At 55.0% G+C, this 21299-nt stretch overlaps 1 protein-coding gene across 3 annotated transcripts in view; it reads left to right on the forward strand.

Moving 5' to 3' along the window:
• Positions 1-21299, forward strand: part of VIRMA (vir like m6A methyltransferase associated) — a 285574-nt gene that overhangs the window by 36863 nt on the left and 227412 nt on the right. For all 3 annotated transcript variants that reach the window (XM_078773440.1, XM_078773442.1, XM_078773441.1), the window contains exons 2-3: positions 6059-6171; positions 6867-6953. In XM_078773440.1, the coding sequence (XP_078629566.1) occupies positions 6059-6171; positions 6867-6953 (200 nt within the window). The remainder of the gene's footprint in view (positions 1-6058; positions 6172-6866; positions 6954-21299) is intronic.

Raw genomic sequence — 21299 nt, forward strand, 5'->3', positions numbered from 1 at the left:
ACACGGGACACACACACACACGGGACACACACACACACACACGGGACACACACACACACACACGGGACACACACACACACACACGGGACACACACACACACACACGGGACACACACACACACACACACGGGACACACACACACACACACACGACACACACACACACACACACACACACACACACACACACACACACACACACACACACACACACACACACACACACACACACACACACACACCATTCAGACTTATGGGAAGTTACCAGTGGTGGCAATTTGACATCTCGCCCTGAGCGTCATTTTTCCTCTACGCCACTGCTCCAGTGTACTTGCGATCTGTTTTTAAAATTCCTTCTAGATGAAGAACCCAGATTGCGTATATCATATTGCCGTTGGGAAGAGACTCATCGGTTGCAATGCCGGGTACTTTTGTTAGTAAGATTTATATATATATATATTGGCGTCAGGAAGGCCATCCGGCCATAAAAAAAACATTGCCCCAAAAAGGGAGGCTAACCCCTGCTCTAGCGGGGAAAAATGGCCTTAAAACGATCATTCATTCATATATATATATATACAGACTTGGCATTTAATATGGTTTTTTTTTTTTCTTGACCGGTTTAATTTCTGAACTCGGTATATCAATCTGGTGAGTTTCTTTTACGCTTCGGTGATTTCTTTGTTGAAAGAACCATGTCACTGATTGTCTGTCGCAGCAAGAAGTCAATAACAGGATTATATCACAGGTGGCGTGACAAAATGTACGGACAGGTACATTTGACGATTGGCTTCACAATCGGGTATATAAGGGTTGTTGCGTTCTGTATTAGTGGAAAACAACTGCTGCACGTCTACAAAAGTTATTGCCGCTTCACTGGAGATGGTCCGTCAACTCGACAATGCTGTTCGTCATGGAGTGGTGGCTTTACGAAATTCCGGCATGAAACAGCGTGCTATTGCTCGGCAGTATGGCATCACTCAAGGTCAGGTGTCAAAGATAATGAAATGCTCAGAGGGGTGTCCCTACTCCAATACCGAGGTCAGGACGTCCCCGCAGAACCACAAGGAGGGATGATCGCCAGCTGCACCGGTTAGTCCGCAATGGCCGTACCAAGTCAGCTAATCAGCTAATATATATATATATATAATATCAGTCACTATGCGACCTTCATATCAGTGGAGAACTGCCAGCAAGGTGTCCCATACAGCTGCTGCTGCACCTTGCTGGGAGCGACAAATGTGCCTGTATCCAGAAGGCTAGTCAACCAACGACTGGTTCAAGCAGGCTTTCGTGCCAGGCGTCCCCTGAGAAAGCCACGTCTGACCAGACAACACCGCCAGCGCCGATTGCAGTGGGCCAGAGAGCACTGTCAATGGCAGCAAGGACACTGGAATCACGTGATCTTCAGTGACAAGTCTAGATTTCTGGTCTATCGTTAATATGGCCGTGTCCGAGTGCGCAGACAAGTGCATGAAGCCTACAACGAAGATTGTATAGTGCCAAGAGTCAAAGCTGGAGGTGGTGGGGTGACCGTTTGGGCTGCTTTTCATGCAGGGGGCAAAACTGACCTGGTTGTTCTGAATGGAAACCTGAACCAGTTCAAGCACAGGGCCATTCTGGAAGAAACATTGCTTCCATTTGTTCGTGCAGCCTTTCGAGGAAACTTTTATCTTTCAAGATGACAATGCACGGCCTCATCATGCTCGCATGATCCAACACTTTCTTGCTGACGGTGGTGTGGAGCATATGGAGTGGCCTGCCATGTCCCCGGATATGAATCCGATAGAGAACTTGTGGGCAGAATTAACGCGTCAAATCGACAACTTGGACCAGCAGCCGACCTCTGTGCGTGAATTGCAGCAGGCTATTGTAACTGCATGGCAAGCGATTCCTGTCCAAACCTTGGCAAATCTCGTGAACAGCATGCTTCAACATGTACGTGCTCTCCTGAATGCTCGTGGGGGTTACATGAAGTACTGAACTGTAATTTTACTGTCCGTAATCCCAGTCGTAATTAAACGTTTGTTTTTGTTTAAAAATTTTTTTGGTTAATGTGCAAAATAAAGATACTTCTGGAAAACATACATGAGTTTAACACAGTACTGTCCGTGAATTGAGTTCGATATCAGTTTCCATCACTTTCAAGGATCAATTTATTTGCTTTGAAATGTCAAATGTGGTTTGTTTCTTTTAAAGGCCACATTAACAAAATCTAGAATAATTTCAACATAATTCCAAGGAACTTTTGGTTCTAGGTCATCTTGAAAAGTAAGTTCACCCCCACAAAAAAAATATTCCATATTAAATGCCAAGTCTGTGTGTATATATATATATATATATATATATATATATATATATATATATATATATATATACTGTATATAATATCAGTCACTAGGCGACCTTCATATCAGTGGAGAACCGCCAGCAAGGTGGCCCATACAGCTGCTGCTGCACCTTGCTGGGAGCGATAAGCACCGCCTGCCACACGGTAACGTTATCTCCGGTATCCCCTCATCATATGGAGTCGACCTGGTTGCGGTTGGGAGTTACTAATAATGGTATCTGTAATCTGGTTCTCCAACCTAATGAGCGGACAACATGACGTCATCGCCATGCATGTCCGCATTGCCTGCAAAGCTCCAGAGGAACCATCTAGCAGTGCGTCATTACGGATTATAAATTCAGATACTGTCACAAGTGCATGCAAAACTCAGTTACCGACCTGGTTTCGCCCTTGTTGGGGCTTCATCAGGGCAACGCAGTGAGGCTTCCATACACTTGTAACTCTGTGAACCTTTCGGTTTTTTTATATCGGTCACTATGCGACCTTCATATCATCAGTGGAGAACCACCAGCAAGGTGCTTCTTGACAGAGTTACAAATGGGACACCAAATGGGAGGTGTGCCAGGAGGAAACCTTTGCTGTCCAGAAAGAACATCAGGGCAAGACAAGTTTGCCAATGAACACCTAGGCAAAGACCAGCACTTCTGGAACAATGTGCTCTGGACAGATGAGTCAAAGGTAGAGCTATTTGGCCACAGTACCATAAGACATGTTTGGCAAAAACCAAAGACAGCATTTGACCACAAGAACCTGATACCAACTGTAAAGCATAGGTGGTGGAAATATTATGGTTTGGGGCAGCTTTGCTGCATCAGGGCCTGGGCAGCTCACCATCATAGAATCCACTATGAATTCTTCATTGTACCAGAGGGTGCTTGAGGATAATGTGAGGCCATCTGTCGGAAGTTGAAGCTCAACCGAAGGTGGATCGTGCAACATGACAATGACCCTAAACATACCAGTAAATCCACCAAGGAATGGCCGAAAAGAAAGAAATGGAGGGTTCTGGAATGGCCAAGTCAAAGCCCAGATCGAAATCCCATCGAGATGTTGGGGGATTTGAAACGAGCTGTGCATGCAAGAAACCCCTCAAACATCACACAGCTGAAAGAATTCTGCATGGAGGAGTGGGCAAAAATTTCTCCCAGTCGATGTCAGAGACTGGTAGACAGTTATAAGAAACGCCTACTTGAGGTTGTTTCTGACAAAGGGGGCAATACCACCTATTAGAGCCAAGGGTGTACTTTCTTTTTCCACATGCGAAATTTGCATTTATGTTTATTAAAATTATACAGTGGACTACAAAATGTAAATGTTTCATGATATTTGTTGTATTATATCACCTTTATCTATCAATATTGTTGAAATGAAGATCAAATAGCTGTATGTTGAAATAGTCAAAACTTTACATGGGGTGTACTTACTTTTTCATATATATATATATATATATATATATATATATATATATATATATTAACCTCCAGTAATGTGCATTCACTACAAAGGGATTAGATTTACTATAATAATAATGTTACGTTATTATTACGAAAATTATGTTATTAAAAAAAACAAAAACCGATGTGAATGCCTTACTTCTGTGGTTACACCGCTTGAATCAATCAACTTTCCATTCACGACATTGGGATTAAAGTGTTATGGTTATATTTAATATATTATTATTATGATGAAAACTATACTACTGAAACGATGTCACTGTATTAACCCTTTGAGTACGGGATTTTTTTTTTTTTTGATAAACCCGGGATCCCCAGCAACCTAAACAAATTGAAAAAAAATTCTGGAACCTCGATAAATTTGATAAAACGGGATTAATTTGGCATTTTGGTACAGGAATGCAACCAAGTACTGGTGATCTATTTCTCGGTATAGTCGATGATGTGTAGTAACGTCAACCGCACACAAAACTTTTTCGTTTGCGGCACTGGACGTCATCCGTAATCAAAGGGTTAAGAAACTTGGGCTTAATTTGTCCGAAGCGGAAGGGGAGTCATAACGCCTTAGGCCTATACGTACCGTATTGTTGGAAGAGGTTACGTATTGTTGGAAGAGCCGTAACGCCAATGCTTTCGATATTTGATGGTCATTTTAACAATTGGTTTTTTTGTGTTTCACACTGTATGAAAAACGTAAAGGTGGAGCATGGCGATTGTGATATATGACAGGTTCGACAATATGTTCGACATGAACGGTATATAAATCAAAATGGCGGAGTGTGAGAGTCAGCGGCTGCACCGCCCTAATGACAGACGTAATCACATCACCCTGTCATGTGACCAGATTCTCAGCTCTGATTGCTATACCTTTGAGGGGACAGACATACATACATACATGCATACATACGGACGGCCAAACACTGTTCTAGACGGCTCTGCCCCATGGGCTATGCCGGAAAAATATCATATTTGTGGCATCAAGGGGTCTATTCCAATTCTAACTTGGTAACGTTAGCACTTTTAATATCCTAAATAACATGTTTTTTGGTCCCATTGCAGAGTTCTTTAGAATGAGGCAGGACTCAATTTTTTCCATTGATCCGTTTCGGAGATAGAGGGCCAAAGTTGAAGGTATTTTCCAAGATGGCGCCTATACCACGTGACCTATGACATCATAATTAGCAGTGAAAAATTATACATGTCTAGCCAATCACTTGGTGAAAATTTCGTGTCAATCAGACCAACAGTTGCTGAGAACATTGATTTTAAAGTTTTCGGAGGTGAAAAATCAGGCGGAATAATAATAATAATAATAATAATAATAATAATAATCTCTAGGAAAAACAATAGGTATTCCTCTACATTATAAATGTAAAGGAATCCTAATAACATGACTCTCCCTGCCACTCCCATAATGAGCAGGTGTAGTTTTTAAAAGGAAAGATCCCTAAATAAAATTTTGGGTATTTTTGGGGGTTTATCTAACCCATAGTTAAAAAAACCACCTTTAGAGGCCATTTTTCCCCGCAAGCGGGGGTTGGCCTTTTTCGGGAACTGTGGTTGTTGTTGTTTTTCAGTCCCCTTTTTGAAGCAATGTTTTACGGCCGGATGCCCTTCCTGACGCCAACCCTTTTTGCCGCCTTTAACGACAAGCAGGGAATTACCAGTGAACTGGTACTCAATTTGCCGACCTCGGAAGGATGACAGGCTGAGTCAACCCCCCTGGCGTTAATTCAGCGATTGACCGGGATTCGAACCCAGGATCCTAGGATCCTAAAGCCGGCACCCTAGCCGCTAGCCCAACACCAGGGACTCTAACCCATAGTTAAACGCCAGTAAATTGTTTGGCTTGATGTAGTAATCTCGCAGCTGCTGAACATTCGATGCTAAGCAGCAGGGGCAGTCCTTTAAATTGATTCCAGATGAACAGTATTTAAAATTGATTTTTTACATTGGCTTTGACTAATATTTCAGTGTGTATAATTGTTCAAAGAATGACACCCTTCCAAATGGGCAATAATTGTTTTAACATTAAGAATCTTCACTTGCAATATACTAGCCAAAGTGATTTCAAAGTAAGCATCAGGATGTTTTTCCAAATCCTTTTGGGGGCCTAAGGAGCAAAAGTGTTAAATGTTGAAATATTTATATCTCCGCCTTGCCTAAAATTCTGTGAATTTAGAGATTTTTGATCAATGCTATTAAATGTGAAATAGCATAGTTCTCATTGTCACCTTGTCTGTATTTCCTGCAGAATGGACAGGTAGATATGGTGCACTTCCCATGTCCAGTATTAATCCAGGAGCTCCGTGTCATTCCGCATGGTGTTCGAGCTCATAGCAACCTTCCTGACATTTGCGCATATGGGTTCGTTTTTGTTGATTTCCACCCACACTCCCCATGAAAATGTTGATTGTGAAGTTGATTGTGACACCGTTGTGTTGGTGCATTGTCATAAGTCATTTTGGTTAACATGTACTCACACAGAATAAATATGTGCAATGAGAGTTCAAAACTTTCGTATAAAATAACACCGAAATTGTGGTGCCTCAAATTGGTAGTTGTCTGCATTTTCTGGTCAAATGTTTTTTCTCAGAATAATTTCAATAGAACAAGTAGTCTTCTTTATTACTTGCACCACACTTAACTGCCACTGGTCCAAAGAATGGGTATTCTCGGGCCTTAAAATGCGGTAAAAGACTTGTGTAACAACATACAATAGAATGCTGGTCTTCATGAAGGTGAGTATTGGGCTATACCAGCAGAAAAGATAATGGTTTTATAAACTCCAAGCAGAAAAGAGCATGTTAAGCAAAAATGGCAGTGAGGTGCTGTTTGTTACGATCATTAGCCCTCCATTGAAGCAAATCGCCAATCAAACCCAGCGGCCGTTGACGGAGTAAGGGTGCAGGTTGCAATCTGGACAAAAGAAGGGCCATCATACTAACCTTTAAAAGTCTTGTTTTAAAAAATGGTTAAAATTATTTCCTGTTTCTGAATTTTGATGATATAGTGTATTTGATGCAATTTTGTTGTTTTTAAGAAGCATTTTCTTCTTTCAGTGAGACAATGCCACATTCCTTTCACCTGGACTTCTTCTTCAGCAGCCCAAACAAGCCTAATTTAGCGGTGTTTGAAAGACTTGGCAGGTAAGTGTACATATTCTTCGATGTTATGTTATTCAATTTTGATGCTCAAATTAAATGCCATGCAATTTCATTCAAAATTTCTGGAGATTTGCAAACATATTGCACATGTTTTTATAAAATATAGTGATGCACTGAATTAGATAGAAAATCGCTTTTTTTATTATTATTTTTTTTATTTTAAATATACTGAATCGAGGCTCGTGAAAGAGCTGACAACCGCGAGGGAAAGACAGCACAGGGGGACCGCGAGGGAAAGACAGCACAGGGGGCCCATGAGGGAAAGACAGCACAGGGGGACCACGAGGGAAAGACAGCACAGGGGGACCGCGAGGGAAAGACAGCACAGAGGGACCACGAGGGAAAGACAGCACAGGGGGACCGCGAGGGAAAGACAGCACAGGGGGACCGCGAGGGAAAGACAGCACAGAGGGACCACGAGGGAAAGACAGCACAGGGGGACCGCGAGGGAAAGACAGCACAGAGGGACCACCAGGGAAAGACAGCACAGAGGGACCACGAGGGAAAGACAGCACAGAGGGACCGCGAGGGAAAGACAGGACAGAGGGACCGCGAGGGAAAGACAGCACAGAGGGACCGTGAGGGAAAGACAGCACAGAGGGACCGCGAGGGAAAGACAGCACAGAGGGACCGCGAGGGAAAGACAGCACAGAGGGACCGCGAGGGAAAGACAGCACAGAGGGACCGCGAGGGAAAGACAGCACAGAGGGACCGCGAGGGAAAGACAGCACAGAGGGACCGCGAGGGAAAGACAGCACAGAGGGACCGCGAGGGAAAGACAGCACAGGGGGACCGCGAGGGAGACAGCAGACAGGGGGACAGACAGGGGGACAGACAGCACAGAGGGACCACGAGGGAAAGACAGCACAGAGGGACCGCGAGGGAAAGACAGGACAGAGGGACCGCGAGGGAAAGACAGCACAGAGGGACCGTGAGGGAAAGACAGCACAGAGGGACCGCGAGGGAAAGACAGCACAGAGGGACCGCGAGGGAAAGACAGGACAGAGGGTCCGCGAGGGAAAGACAGCACAGAGGGACCGCGAGGGAAAGACAGCACAGAGGGACCGCGAGGGAAAGACAGCACAGAGGGACCGCGAGGGAAAGACAGCACAGAGGGACCACGAGGGAAAGACAGCACAGAGGGACCGCGAGGGAAAGACAGGACAGAGGGACCGCGAGGGAAAGACAGCACAGAGGGACCGTGAGGGAAAGACAGCACAGAGGGACCGCGAGGGAAAGACAGCACAGAGGGACCGCGAGGGAAAGACAGCACAGAGGGACCGCGAGGGAAAGACAGCACAGAGGGACCGTGAGGGAAAGACAGCACAGAGGGACCGCGAGGGAAAGACAGCACAGAGGGACCGCGAGGGAAAGACAGCACAGAGGGACCGCGAGGGAAAGACAGCACAGAGGGACCGCGAGGGAAAGACAGCACAGAGGGACCGTGAGGGAAAGACAGCACAGAGGGACCGCGAGGGAAAGACAGCACAGGGGGACCCCGAGGGAGACAGCAGACAGTGGGACAGACAGGGGACCGTGAGGGAAAGACAGCACAGAGGGACCGCGAGGGAAAGACAGCACAGAGGGACCGCGAGGGAAAGACAGGACAGGGGGACCGCGAGGGAAAGACAGCACAGGGGGACCACGAGGGAAAGACAGCACAGTGGGACCATGAGGGAAAGACAGCACAGAGGGACCGCGAGGGAAAGACAGCACAGGGGGACCGTGAGGGAAAGACAGCACAGGGGGACCGCGAGGGAGACAGCAGACAGGGGGACCGTGAGGGAAAGACAGCACAGGGGGACCGCGAGGGAGACAGCAGACAGTGGGACAGACAGGGGACCGCGAGGGAAAGACAGCACAGGGGGACCGTGAGGGAAAGACAGCACAGAGGGACCGTGAGGGAAAGAGAGCACAGGGGGACCGCGAGGGAAAGACAGCACAGGGGGACCGCGAGGGAAAGACAGCACAGGGGGACCGCGAGGGAAAGACAGCACAGTGGGACCGTGAGGGAAAGACAGCACAGAGGGACCGCGAGGGAAAGACAGCACAGGGGGACCGTGAGGGAAAGACAGCACAGGGGGACCACGAGGGAAAGACAGCACAGGGGGACCACAAGGGAAAGACAGCACAGGGGGACCACGAGGGAAAGACAGCACAGGGGGACCGTGAGGGAAAGACAGCACAGAGGGACCACGAGGGAAAGACAGTACAGAGGGACCGCGAGGGAAAGACAGCAGAGAGGGACCGCGAGGGAAAGACAGCACAGAGGGACCGCGAGGGAAAGACAGCACAGAGGGACCGCGAGGGAAAGACAGCACAGGTGGACAGCACAGGGGGACAGACAGGGGGACAGACAGGGGGACCGCGAGGGAAAGACAGCACAAAGGGACCGTGAGGGAAAGACATCACAGAGGGACCGCAAGGGAAAGACAGCACAGGGGGACCACGAGGGAAAGACAGCACAGGGGGACCACAAGGGAAAGACAGCACAGGGGGACCACAAGGGAAAGACAGCACAGAGGGACCACGAGGGAAAGACAGCACAGTGGGACCGCGAGGGAAAGACAGCACAGAGGGACCGCGAGGGAAAGACAGCACAGGGGCACCACGAGGGAAATACAGCACAGAGGGACCGTGAGGGAAAGACAGGACAGTGGGACCGCGAGGGAAAGACAGCACAGTGGGACCGCGAGGGAAAGAGAGCACAAAGGGACCACGAGGGAAAGACAGCACAGAGGGACCGCGAGGAAAAGACAGCACAGAGGGACCGTGAGGGAAAGACAGCACAGGGGGACCACGAGGGAAAGACAGCACAAAGGGACCGCGAGGGAAAGACAGCACAGTTGGGACCGCGAGGGAAAGACAGCACAGTTGGACCGCGAGGGAAAGACAGCACAGAGGGACCGCGAGGGAAAGACAGCAGAGATGGACCGCGAGGGAAAGACAGTACAGTTGGGACCGCGAGGGAAAGACAGTACAGAGGGACCGCGAGGGAAAGACAGTACAGAGGGACCGCGAGGGAAATACAGCACAGTGGCACCGTGAGGGAAAGACAGCACAGAGGGACCGCGAGGGAAAGAGAGCACAGGGGGACCGCGAGGGAAAGACAGCACAGGGGGACCCCGAGGGAGACAGCAGACAGTGGGACAGACAGGGGGACTGCGAGGGAAAGACAGCACAGTGGGACCGCGAGGGAAAGACAGCACAGGGGGACCACAAGGGAAAGACAGCACAGGGGGACCGCGAGGGAAAGACAGCACAGAGGGACCACGAGGGAAAGACGGCACAGGGGGACCCCGAGGGAGACAGCAGACAGTGGGACAGACAGTGGGACAGACAGGGGGACAGACAGGGGGACTGCGAGGGAAAGACAGCACAGTGGGACCGCGAGGGAAAGACAGCACAGGGGGACCACGAGGGAAAGACAGCACAGGGGGACCGCGAGGGAAAGACAGCACAGTGGGACCGCGAGGGAAAGACAGCACAGTGGGACCGCGAGGAAAAGACAGTACAGTGGGACCGCGAGGGAAAGACAGCACAGTGGGACCGCGAGGGAAAGACAGCACAAAGGGACCATGAGGAAAAGACAACACAGAGGGACCGTGAGGGAAAGACAGCACAGGGGGCCACGAGGGAAAGACAGCACAGAGGGACCACAAGGAAAAGACAGCACAGGGGGACCCCGAGGGAGACAGCAGACAGGGGGACAGACAGGGGGACTGCGAGGGAAAGACAGCACAGTGGGACCGCGAGGGAAAGACAGCACAGTGGGACCGCGAGGGAAAGACAGCACAGTGGGACCGCGAGGGAAAGACAGCACAGAGGGACCGCGAGGAAAAGACAGTACAGTGGGACCGCGAGGGAAAGACAGCACAAAGGGACCACGAGGAAAAGACAGCACAGAGGGACCGTGAGGGAAAGACAGCACAGAGGGACCGCGAGGGAAAGAGAGCGCAGGGGGACCGCGAGGGAAAGACAGCGCAGGGGGACCGTGAGGGAAAGACAGCACAGTGGGACCGCGAGGGAAAGACAGCACAGGGGGACCGTGAGGGAAAGACAGCACAGGGGGACCGTGAGGGAAAGACAGCACAGGGGGACCGTGAGGGAAAGACAGCACAGAGGGACCGCGAGGGAAAGAGAGCGCAGGGGGACCGCGAGGGAAAGACAGCGCAGGGGGACCGTGAGGGAAAGACAGCACAGTGGGACCGCGAGGGAAAGACAGCACAGGGGGACCGTGAGGGAAAGACAGCACAGGGGGACCGTGAGGGAAAGACAGCACAGGGGGACCGCGAGGGAGACAGCAGACGGGGACAGACAGGGGGACCGCGAGGGAAAGACAGCACAGAGGGACCGTGAGGGAAAGACAGCACAGGGGGGGATCGCGAGGGAAAGACAGCACAGGGGGACCACGAGGGAAAGACAGCACAGGGGGACCGTGAGGGAAAGACAGCACAGAGGGACCACGAGGGAAAGACAGTACAGAGGGACCGCGAGGGAAAGACAGCAGAGAGGGACCGCGAGGGAAAGACAGCACAGAGGGACCGCGAGGGAAAGACAGCACAGAGGGACCGCGAGGGAAAGACAGCACAGAGGGACCGCGAGGGAAAGACAGCACAGAGGGACCGCGAGGGAAAGACAGCACAGAGGGACCGCGAGGAAAAGACAGCACAGGGGGACAGACAGGGGGACAGACAGGGGGACAGACAGGGGGACCGCGAGGGAAAGACAGCACAAAGGGACCGCGAGGGAAAGACAGCACAGGGGGACCACAAGGGAAAGACAGCACAGAGGGACCACGAGGGAAAGACAGCACAGAGGGACCGTGAGGGAAAGACAGCACAGTGGGACCGCGAGGGAAAGACAGCACAGAGGGACCACGAGGGAAAGACAGTACAGAGGGACCGCGAGGGAAAGACAGCACAGGGGCACCACGAGGGAAATACAACACAGAGGGACCGCGAGGGAAAGACAGGACAGTGGGACCGCGAGGGAAAGACAGCACAGTGGGACCGCGAGGGAAAGACAGCACAGTGGGACCGCGAGGGAAAGACAGCACAGAGGGACCGCGAGGAAAAGACAGCACAGTGGGACCGCGAGGGAAAGACAGCACAGTGGGACCACGAGGGAAAGAGAGCACAAAGGGACCGCGAGGGAAAGACAGCACAGAGGGACCGCGAGGAAAAGACAGCACAGAGGGACCGTGAGGGAAAGACAGCACAGGGGGACCACGAGGGAAAGACAGCACAAAGGGACCGCGAGGGAAAGACAGCACAGTTGGACCGCGAGGGAAAGACAGCACAGAGGGACCGCGAGGGAAAGACAGTACAGTTGGGACCGCGAGGGAAAGACAGTACAGAGGGACCGCGAGGGAAAGACAGTACAGAGGGACCGCGAGGGAAAGACAGCACAGAGGGACCGCGAGGGAAAGACAGCACAGAGGGACCGGACCGCGAGGGAAAGGCAGCACAGAGGGGCCGCGAGGGAAAGACAGCACAGAGGGACCGCGAGGGAAAGACAGCACAGGGGGACCGCGAGGGAAATACAGCACAGTGGGACCGTGAGGGAAAGACAGCACAGAGGGACCGCGAGGGAAAGAGAGCAGAGGGGGACCGCGAGGGAAAGACAGCACAGGGGGACCCCGAGGGAGACAGCAGACAGTGGGACAGAGGGGGACAGACAGGGGACCGCGAGGGAAAGACAGCACAGAGGGACCGCGAGGGAAAGACAGCACAGGGGGACCACGAGGGAAAGACAGCACAGGGGGACCGCGAGGGAAAGACAGCACAGTGGGACCGCGAGGGAAAGACAGCACAGAGGGACCGCGAGGAAAAGACAGTACAGTGGGACCGCGAGGGAAAGACAGCACAAAGGGACCACGAGGAAAAGACAGCACAGAGGGACCGTGAGGGAAAGACAGCACAGGGGGACCACGAGGGAAAGACAGCACAGAGGGACCACGAGGAAAAGACAGCACAAAGGGACCGCGAGGGAAAGACAGCACAGTTGGGACCACGAGGGAAAGACAGTTCAGTTGGACCGCGAGGGAAAGACAGCACAGAGGGACCGCGAGGGAAAGACAGCAGAGAGGGACCGCGAGGGAAAGACAGTACAGTTGGGACCGTGAGGGAAAGACAGTACAGAGGGACCGTGAGGGAAAGACAGCACAGAGGGACCGCGAGTGAAAGACAGCACAGAGGGACCGGACCGCGAGGGAAAGGCAGCACAGAGGGGCCGCGAGGGAAAGACAGCACAGAGGGGCCGCGAGGGAAAGACAGCACAGAGGGACCGCGAGGGAAAGACAGCACAGAGGGACCGCGAGGGAAAGACAGCACAGAGGGACCGCGAGGGAAAGACAGCACAGAGGGACCGCGAGGGAAAGACAGCACAGGGGGACCGCGAGGGAAAGACAGCACAGTGGGACCGCGAGTGAAAGACAGCACAGAGGGACCGCGAGGGAAAGAAAGCACAGAGGGACCGCGAGGGAAAGACAGCACAGGGGGACCGCGAGGGAAAGACAGCACAGTGGGACCGCGAGTGAAAGACAGCACAGAGGGACCGCGAGGGAAAGACAGCACAGGGGGACCGCGAGGGAAAGACAGCACAGAGGGACCGCGAGGGAAAGACAGTACAGAGGGACCGGGAGGGAAAGACAGCACAGAGGGACCGCGAGGGAAAGACAGCACAGAGGGACCGCGAGGGAAAGACAGCACAGAGGGACCGCGAGGGAAAGACAGCACAGAGGGACCGCGAGGGAAAGACAGCACAGGCGCACCGCGAGGGAAAGACAGCACAGTGGGACCAAGAGGGAAAGACAGCACAGTGGGACCGCGAGGGAAAGACAGTACAGGGGGACCGCGAGGGAAAGACAGCACAGAGGGACCGCGAGGGAAAGACAGTACAGTGGGACCGCGAGGGAAAGACAGCACAGAGGGACCATGAGGGAAAGGAAGCACAGAGGGACCATGAGGGAAAGACAGCACAGGGGCACCAAGAGGGAAAGACAGCGCAGGGGGACCACGAGGGAAAGACAGCACAGGGGCACCGCGAGGGAAAGACAGCGCAAAGGGACCGCGAGGGAAAGACAGCACAGGGGCACCGTGAGGGAAAGACGGCACAGGGGGACCGCGAGGGAAAGACAGCACAGTGGGACCGCGAGGGAAAGACAGCACAGAGGGACCGCGAGGGAAAGACAGTACAGTGGGACCACGAGGGTAAGACAGCACAGAGGGACCGCGAGGGAAAGACAGCACAGAGGGACCACGAGGGAAAGACAGCACAGAGGGACCGCGAGGGAAAGACAGCACAGAGGGACCGCGAGGGAAAGACAGCACAGAGGGACCACGAGGGAAAGACAGCACAGGGGGACCACGAGGGAAAGACAGCCCAGAGGGACCGCGAGGGAAAGACAGCACAGTGGGACCGCGAGGGAAAGACAGCACAGTGGGACCGCGAGGGAAAGACAGCACAGAGGGACCGCGAGGGAAAGACAGCACAGGGGCACCATGAGGGAAAGACAGCACAGAGGGACCGCGAGGGAAAGACAGTACAGTGGGACCGCGAGGGAAAGACAGCACAGAGGGACCACGAGGGAAAGACAGCACAGAGGGACCGCGAGGGAAAGACAGCACAGGCGCACCAAGAGGGAAAGACAGCACAGTGGGACCGCGAGGGAAAGACAGTACAGGGGGACCGCGAGGGAAAGACAGCGCAAAGGGACCGTGAGGGAAAGACAGCACAGAGGGACCGCGAGGGAAAGACAGTACAGTGGGACCGCGAGGGAAAGACAGCACAGTGGGACCGCGAGGGAAAGACAGCACAGAGGGACCACGAGGGAAAGACAGCACAGAGGGACCACGAGGGAAAGACAGCACAGAGGGACCCCGAGGGAAAGAGAGCACAGGGGGACCGCGAGGGAAAGACAGCACAGGGGGACCGCGAGGGAAAGACAGCACAGTGGGACCGCGAGTGAAAGACAGCACAGAGAGACCGCGAGGGAAAGACAGCACAGAGGGACCGCAAGGGAAAGACAGCACAGAGGGACCGCGAGGGAAAGACAGCACAGAGGGACCGCGAGGGAAAGACAGCACAGGGGCACCAAGAGGGAAAGACAGTACAGGGGGACCGCGAGGGAAAGACAGCACAGGGGCACCGCGAGGGAAAGACAGCGCAAAGGGACCGCGAGGGAAAGACAGTACAGGGGCACCGTGAGGGAAAGACAGCACAGGGGGACCGCGAGGGAAAGACAGCACAGTGGGACCGCGAGGGAAAGACAGCACAGTGGGACCGCGAGGGAAAGACAGCACAGAGGGACCGTGAGGGAAAGACAGTACAGTGGGACCACGAGGGTAAGACAGCACAGAGGGACCATGAGGGAAAGGAAGCACAGAGGGACCACGAGGGAAAGACAGCACAGAGGGACCACGAGGGAAAGACAGCACAGGGGCACCAAGAGGGAAAGACAGTACAGGGGGACCGCGAGGGAAAGACAGCACAGGGGCACCGCGAGGGAAAGACAGCGCAAAGGGACCGCGAGGGAAAGACAGTACAGGGGCACCGTGAGGGAAAGACAGCACAGGGGGACCGCGAGGGAAAGACAGCACAGTGGGACCGCGAGGGAAAGACAGCACAGTGGGACCGCGAGGGAAAGACAGCACAGAGGGACCGCGAGGGAAAGACAGTACAGTGGGACCATGAGGGTAAGACAGCACAGAGGGACCGCGAGGGAAAGACAGCACAGAGGGACCACGAGGGAAAGACAGCACAGAGGGACCACGAGGGAAAGACAGCACAGAGGGACCGCGAGGGAAAGACAGCACGGGGGACCACGAGGGAAAGACAGCACGGGGGACCACGAGGGAAAGACAGCACAGGGGGACCACGAGGGAAAGACAGCCCAGAGGGACCGCGAGGGAAAGACAGCACAGAGGGACCGCGAGGGAAAGACAGCACAGTGGGACCGCGAGGGAAAGACAGCACAGTGGGACCGCGAGGGAAAGACAGCACAGAGGGACCGCGAGGGAAAGACAGCACAGGGGCACCATGAGGGAAAGACAGCACAGAGGGACCGCGAGGGAAAGACAGTACAGTGGGACCGCGAGGGAAAGACAGCACAGAGGGACCACGAGGGAAAGACAGCACAGAGGGACCGCGAGGGAAAGACAGCACAGTGGGACCGCGAGGGAAAGACAGTACAGGGGGACCGCGAGGGAAAGACAGCGCAGAGGGACCGCGAGGGAAAGACAGCACAGAGGGACCGCGAGGGAAAGACAGTACAGTGGGACCGCGAGGGAAAGACAGCACAGAGGGACCACGAGGGAAAGACAGCACAGAGGGACCACGAGGGAAAGACAGCACAGAGGGACCGCGAGGGAAAGACAGTACAGTGGGACCGCGAGGGAAAGACAGCACAGAGGGACCACGAGGGAAAGACAGCACAGAGGGACCGCGAGGGAAAGACAGCACAGTGGGACCGCGAGGGAAAGACAGTACAGGGGGACCGCGAGGGAAAGACAGCACAGAGGGACCACGAGGGAAAGACAGCACAGAGGGACCACGAGGGAAAGACAGCACAGAGGGACCGCGAGGGAAAGACAGTACAGTGGGACCGCGAGGGAAAGACAGCACAGAGGGACCACGAGGGAAAGACAGCACAGAGGGACCGCGAGGGAAAGACAGCACAGTGGGACCGCGAGGGAAAGACAGTACAGGGGGACCGCGAGGGAAAGACAGCGCAAAGGGACCGCGAGGGAAAGACAGCACAGAGGGACCGCGAGGGAAAGACAGTACAGTGGGACCGCGAGGGAAAGACAGCACAGAGGGACCACGAGGGAAAGACAGCACAGAGGGACCACGAGGGAAAGACAGCACAGAGGGACCCCGAGGGAAAGAGAGCACAGGGGGACCGCGAGGGAAAGACAGCACAGGGGGACCGCAAGGGAAAGACAGCACAGGGGGACCGCGAGGGAAAGACAGCACAGGGGCACCGCGAGGGAAAGACAGTACAGTGGGACCGCGAGGGAAAGACAGCACAGAGGGACCGCGAGGGAAAGACAGCACAGAGGGACCACGAGGGAAAGACAGCACAGGGGGACCACGAGGGAAAGACAGCACAGAGGGACCGCGAGGAAAAGACAGCACAGGGGGACCGTGAGGGAAAGACAGCACAGGGGGACCACGAGGGAAAGACAGTACAGAGGGACCGCGAGGAAAAGACAGCACAAAGGGACCGCGAGGGAAAGACTGTACAGTTGGGACCGTGAGGGAAAGACAGTACAGAGGGACCGCGAGGGAAAGACAGCACAGAGGGACCACTAGGGAAAGACAGCACAGAGGGACCGCGAGGGAAAGACAGCACAGAGGGACCGCGAGGGAAAGACAGCACAGGGGGACCGCGAGGGAAAGACAGCACAGGGGGACCACGAGGGAAAGACAGCACAGAGGGACCGCGAGGGAAAGAGAGTACAGAGGGACCATGAGGGAAAGACAGCACAGAGGGGCCGCGAGGGAAAGACAGCACAGAGGGGCTGCGAGGGAAAGACAGCACAGAGGGACCGCGAGGGAAAGACAGCACAGAGGGACCGCGAGGGAAAGACAGCACAGGGGGACCACGAGGGAAAGACAGCACAGAGGGACCGCGAGGGAAAGAGAGTACAGAGGGACCGCGAGGGAAAGACAGCACAGAGGGGCGCGAGGGAAAGACAGCACAGGGGGGCCGTGAGGGAAAGACAGCACAGGGGGGCCGTGAGGGAAAGACAGCACAGGGGGGCCGTTAGGGAAAGACAGCACAGGGGGGCCGCGAGGGAAAGACAGCACGGGGGACCACGAGGGAAAGACAGCACAGGGGGACCACGAGGGAAAGACAGCACAGAGGGACCACGAGGGAAAGACAGCACAGAGGGACCACGAGGGAAAGACAGCACAGAGGGACCACGAGGGAAAGACAGCACAGAGGGACCGCGAGGGAAAGACAGCACAATGGGACCGCGAGGGAAAGACAGCACAGAGGGACCGCGAGGGAAAGACAGCACAGAGGGACCGCGAGGGAAAGACAGCACAGGGGCACCACGAGGGAAAGACAGCACAGGGGCACCACGAGGGAAAGACAGCACAGAGGGACCGCGAGGGAAAGACAGCACAGTGGGACCGCGAGGGAAAGACAGCACAGTGGGACCGCGAGGGAAAGACAGCACAGTGGGACCGCGAGGGAAAGACAGCACAGAGGGACCAAGAGGGAAAGACAGCACAGTGGGACCAAGAGGGAAAGACAGCACAGTGGGACCGCGAGGGAAAGACAGTACAGGGGGACCGCGAGGGAAAGACAGCACAGAGGGACCGCGAGGGAAAGACAGTACAGTGGGACCGCGAGGGAAAGACAGCACAGTGGGACCGCGAGGGAAAGACAGCACAGAGGGACCATGAGGGAAAGGAAGCACAGAGGGACCACGAGGGAAAGACAGCACAGAGGGACCACGAGGGAAAGACAGCACAGGGGCACCAAGAGGGAAAGACAGTACAGGGGGACCGCGAGGGAAAGACAGCACAGGGGCACCGCGAGGGAAAGACAGCGCAAAGGGACCGCGAGGGAAAGACAGTACAGGGGCACCGTGAGGGAAAGACAGCACAGGGGGACCGCGAGGGAAAGACAGCACAGTGGGACCGCGAGGGAAAGACAGCACAGTGGGACCGCGAGGGAAAGACAGCACAGAGGGACCGCGAGGGAAAGACAGTACAGTGGGACCACGAGGGTAAGACAGCACAGAGGGACCGCGAGGGAAAGACAGCACAGAGGGACCACGAGGGAAAGACAGCACAGAGGGACCGCGAGGGAAAGACAGCACAGAGGGACCGCGAGGGAAAGACAGCACGGGGGACCACGAGGGAAAGACAGCACAGGGGGACCACGAGGGAAAGACAGCCCAGAGGGACCGTGAGGGAAAGACAGCACAGTGGGACCGCGAGGGAAAGACAGCACAGTGGGACCGTGAGGGAAAGACAGCACAGAGGGACCGCGAGGGAAAGACAGCACAGGGGCACCTTGAGGGAAAGACAGCACAGAGGGACCGCGAGGGAAAGACAGTACAGTGGGACCGCGAGGGAAAGACAGCACAGAGGGACCATGAGGGAAAGACAGCACAGAGGGACCGCGAGGGAAAGACAGCACAGTGGGACCGCGAGGGAAAGACAGTACAGGGGGACCGCGAGGGAAAGACAGCGCAAAGGGACCGCGAGGGAAAGACAGCACAGAGGGACCGCGAGGGAAAGACAGTACAGTGGGACCGCGAGGGAAAGACAGCACAGAGGGACCGCGAGGGAAAGACAGCACAGAGGGACCACGAGGGAAAGACAGCACAGAGGGACCCCGAGGGAAAGACAGCACAGGGGGACCGCGAGGGAAAGACAGCACAGGGGCACCGCGAGGGAAAGACAGTACAGTGGGACCACGAGGGAAAGACAGCACAGAGGGACCGCGAGGGAAAGACAGCACAGAGGGACCACGAGGGAAAGACAGCACAGGGGGACCACGAGGGAAAGACAGCACAGAGGGACCGCGAGGAAAAGACAGCACAGGGGGACCGCGAGGGAAAGACAGCACAGGGGGACCACGAGGGAAAGACAGTACAGAGGGACCGCGAGGAAAAGACAGCACAAAGGGACCGCGAGGGAAAGACTGTACAGTTGGGACCGTGAGGGAAAGACAGCACAGTGGGACCGCGAGGGAAAGACAGCACAGAGGGACCACGAGGGAAAGACAGCACAGAGGGACCACGAGGGAAAGACAGCACAGGGGCACCAAGAGGGAAAGACAGTACAGTGGGACCGCGAGGGAAAGACAGCACAGAGGGACCATGAGGGAAAGGAAGCACAGAGGGACCACGAGGGAAAGACAGCACAGAGGGACCACGAGGGAAAGACAGCACAGGGGCACCAAGAGGGAAAGACAGTACAGGGGGACCGCGAGGGAAAGACAGCACAGGGGCACCGCGAGGGAAAGACAGCGCAAAGGGACCGCGAGGGAAAGACAGTACAGGGGCACCGTGAGGGAAAGACAGCACAGGGGGACCGCGAGGGAAAGACAGCACAGTGGGACCGCGAGGGAAAGACAGCACAGTGGGACCGCGAGGGAAAGACAGCACAGTGGGACCGCGAGGGAAAGACAGCACAGAGGGACCGCGAGGGAAAGACAGTACAGTGGGACCACGAGGGTAAGACAGCACAGAGGGACCGCGAGGGAAAGACAGCACAGAGGGACCACGAGGGAAAGACAGCACAGAGGGACCGCGAGGGAAAGACAGCACAGAGGGACCGCGAGGGAAAGACAGCACGGGGGACCACGAGGGAAAGACAGCACAGGGGGACCACGAGGGAAAGACAGCCCAGAGGGACCGCGAGGGAAAGACAGCACAGTGGGACCGCGAGGGAAAGACAGCACAGAGGGACCGCGAGGGAAAGACAGCACAGGGGCACCATGAGGGAAAGACAGCACAGAGGGACCGCGAGGGAAAGACAGTACAGTGGGACCGCGAGGGAAAGACAGCACAGAGGGACCACGAGGGAAAGACAGCACAGAGGGACCGCGAGGGAAAGACAGCACAGTGGGACCGCGAGGGAAAGACAGTACAGGGGGACCGCGAGGGAAAGACAGCGCAAAGGGACCGCGAGGGAAAGACAGCACAGAGGGACCGCGAGGGAAAGACAGTACAGTGGGACCGCGAGGGAAAGACAGCACAGAGGGACCACGAGGGAAAGACAGCACAGAGGGACCACGAGGGAAAGACAGCACAGAGGGACCCCGAGGGAAAGAGAGCACAGGGGGACCGCGAGGGAAAGACAGCACAGGGGGACCGCAAGGGAAAGACAGCACAGGGGGACCGCGAGGGAAAGACAGCACAGGGGCACCGCGAGGGAAAGACAGTACAGTGGGACCACGAGGGAAAGACAGCACAGAGGGACCGCGAGGGAAAGACAGCACAGAGGGACCACGAGGGAAAGACAGCACAGAGGGACCGCGAGGAAAAGACAGCACAGGGGGACCGCGAGGGAAAGACAGCACAGGGGGACCACGAGGGAAAGACAGCACAGGGGGACCGCGAGGGAAAGACAGCACAGGGGGACCACGAGGGAAAGACAGTACAGAGGGACCGCGAGGAAAAGACAGCACAAAGGGACCGCGAGGGAAAGACTGTACAGTTGGGACCGTGAGGGAAAGACAGTACAGAGGGACCGCGAGGGAAAGACAGTACAGGGGGACCGCGAGGGAAAGACAGTACAGGGGCACCGTGAGGGAAAGACAGCACAGGGGGACCGCGAGGGAAAGACAGCACAGGG

This window comes from Myxine glutinosa, chromosome 2, assembly GCF_964187855.1.
Source record: "Myxine glutinosa chromosome 2, kmMyxGlut1.1, whole genome shotgun sequence".
Classification (NCBI taxonomy): Eukaryota; Metazoa; Chordata; class Myxini; order Myxiniformes; family Myxinidae; genus Myxine; species Myxine glutinosa.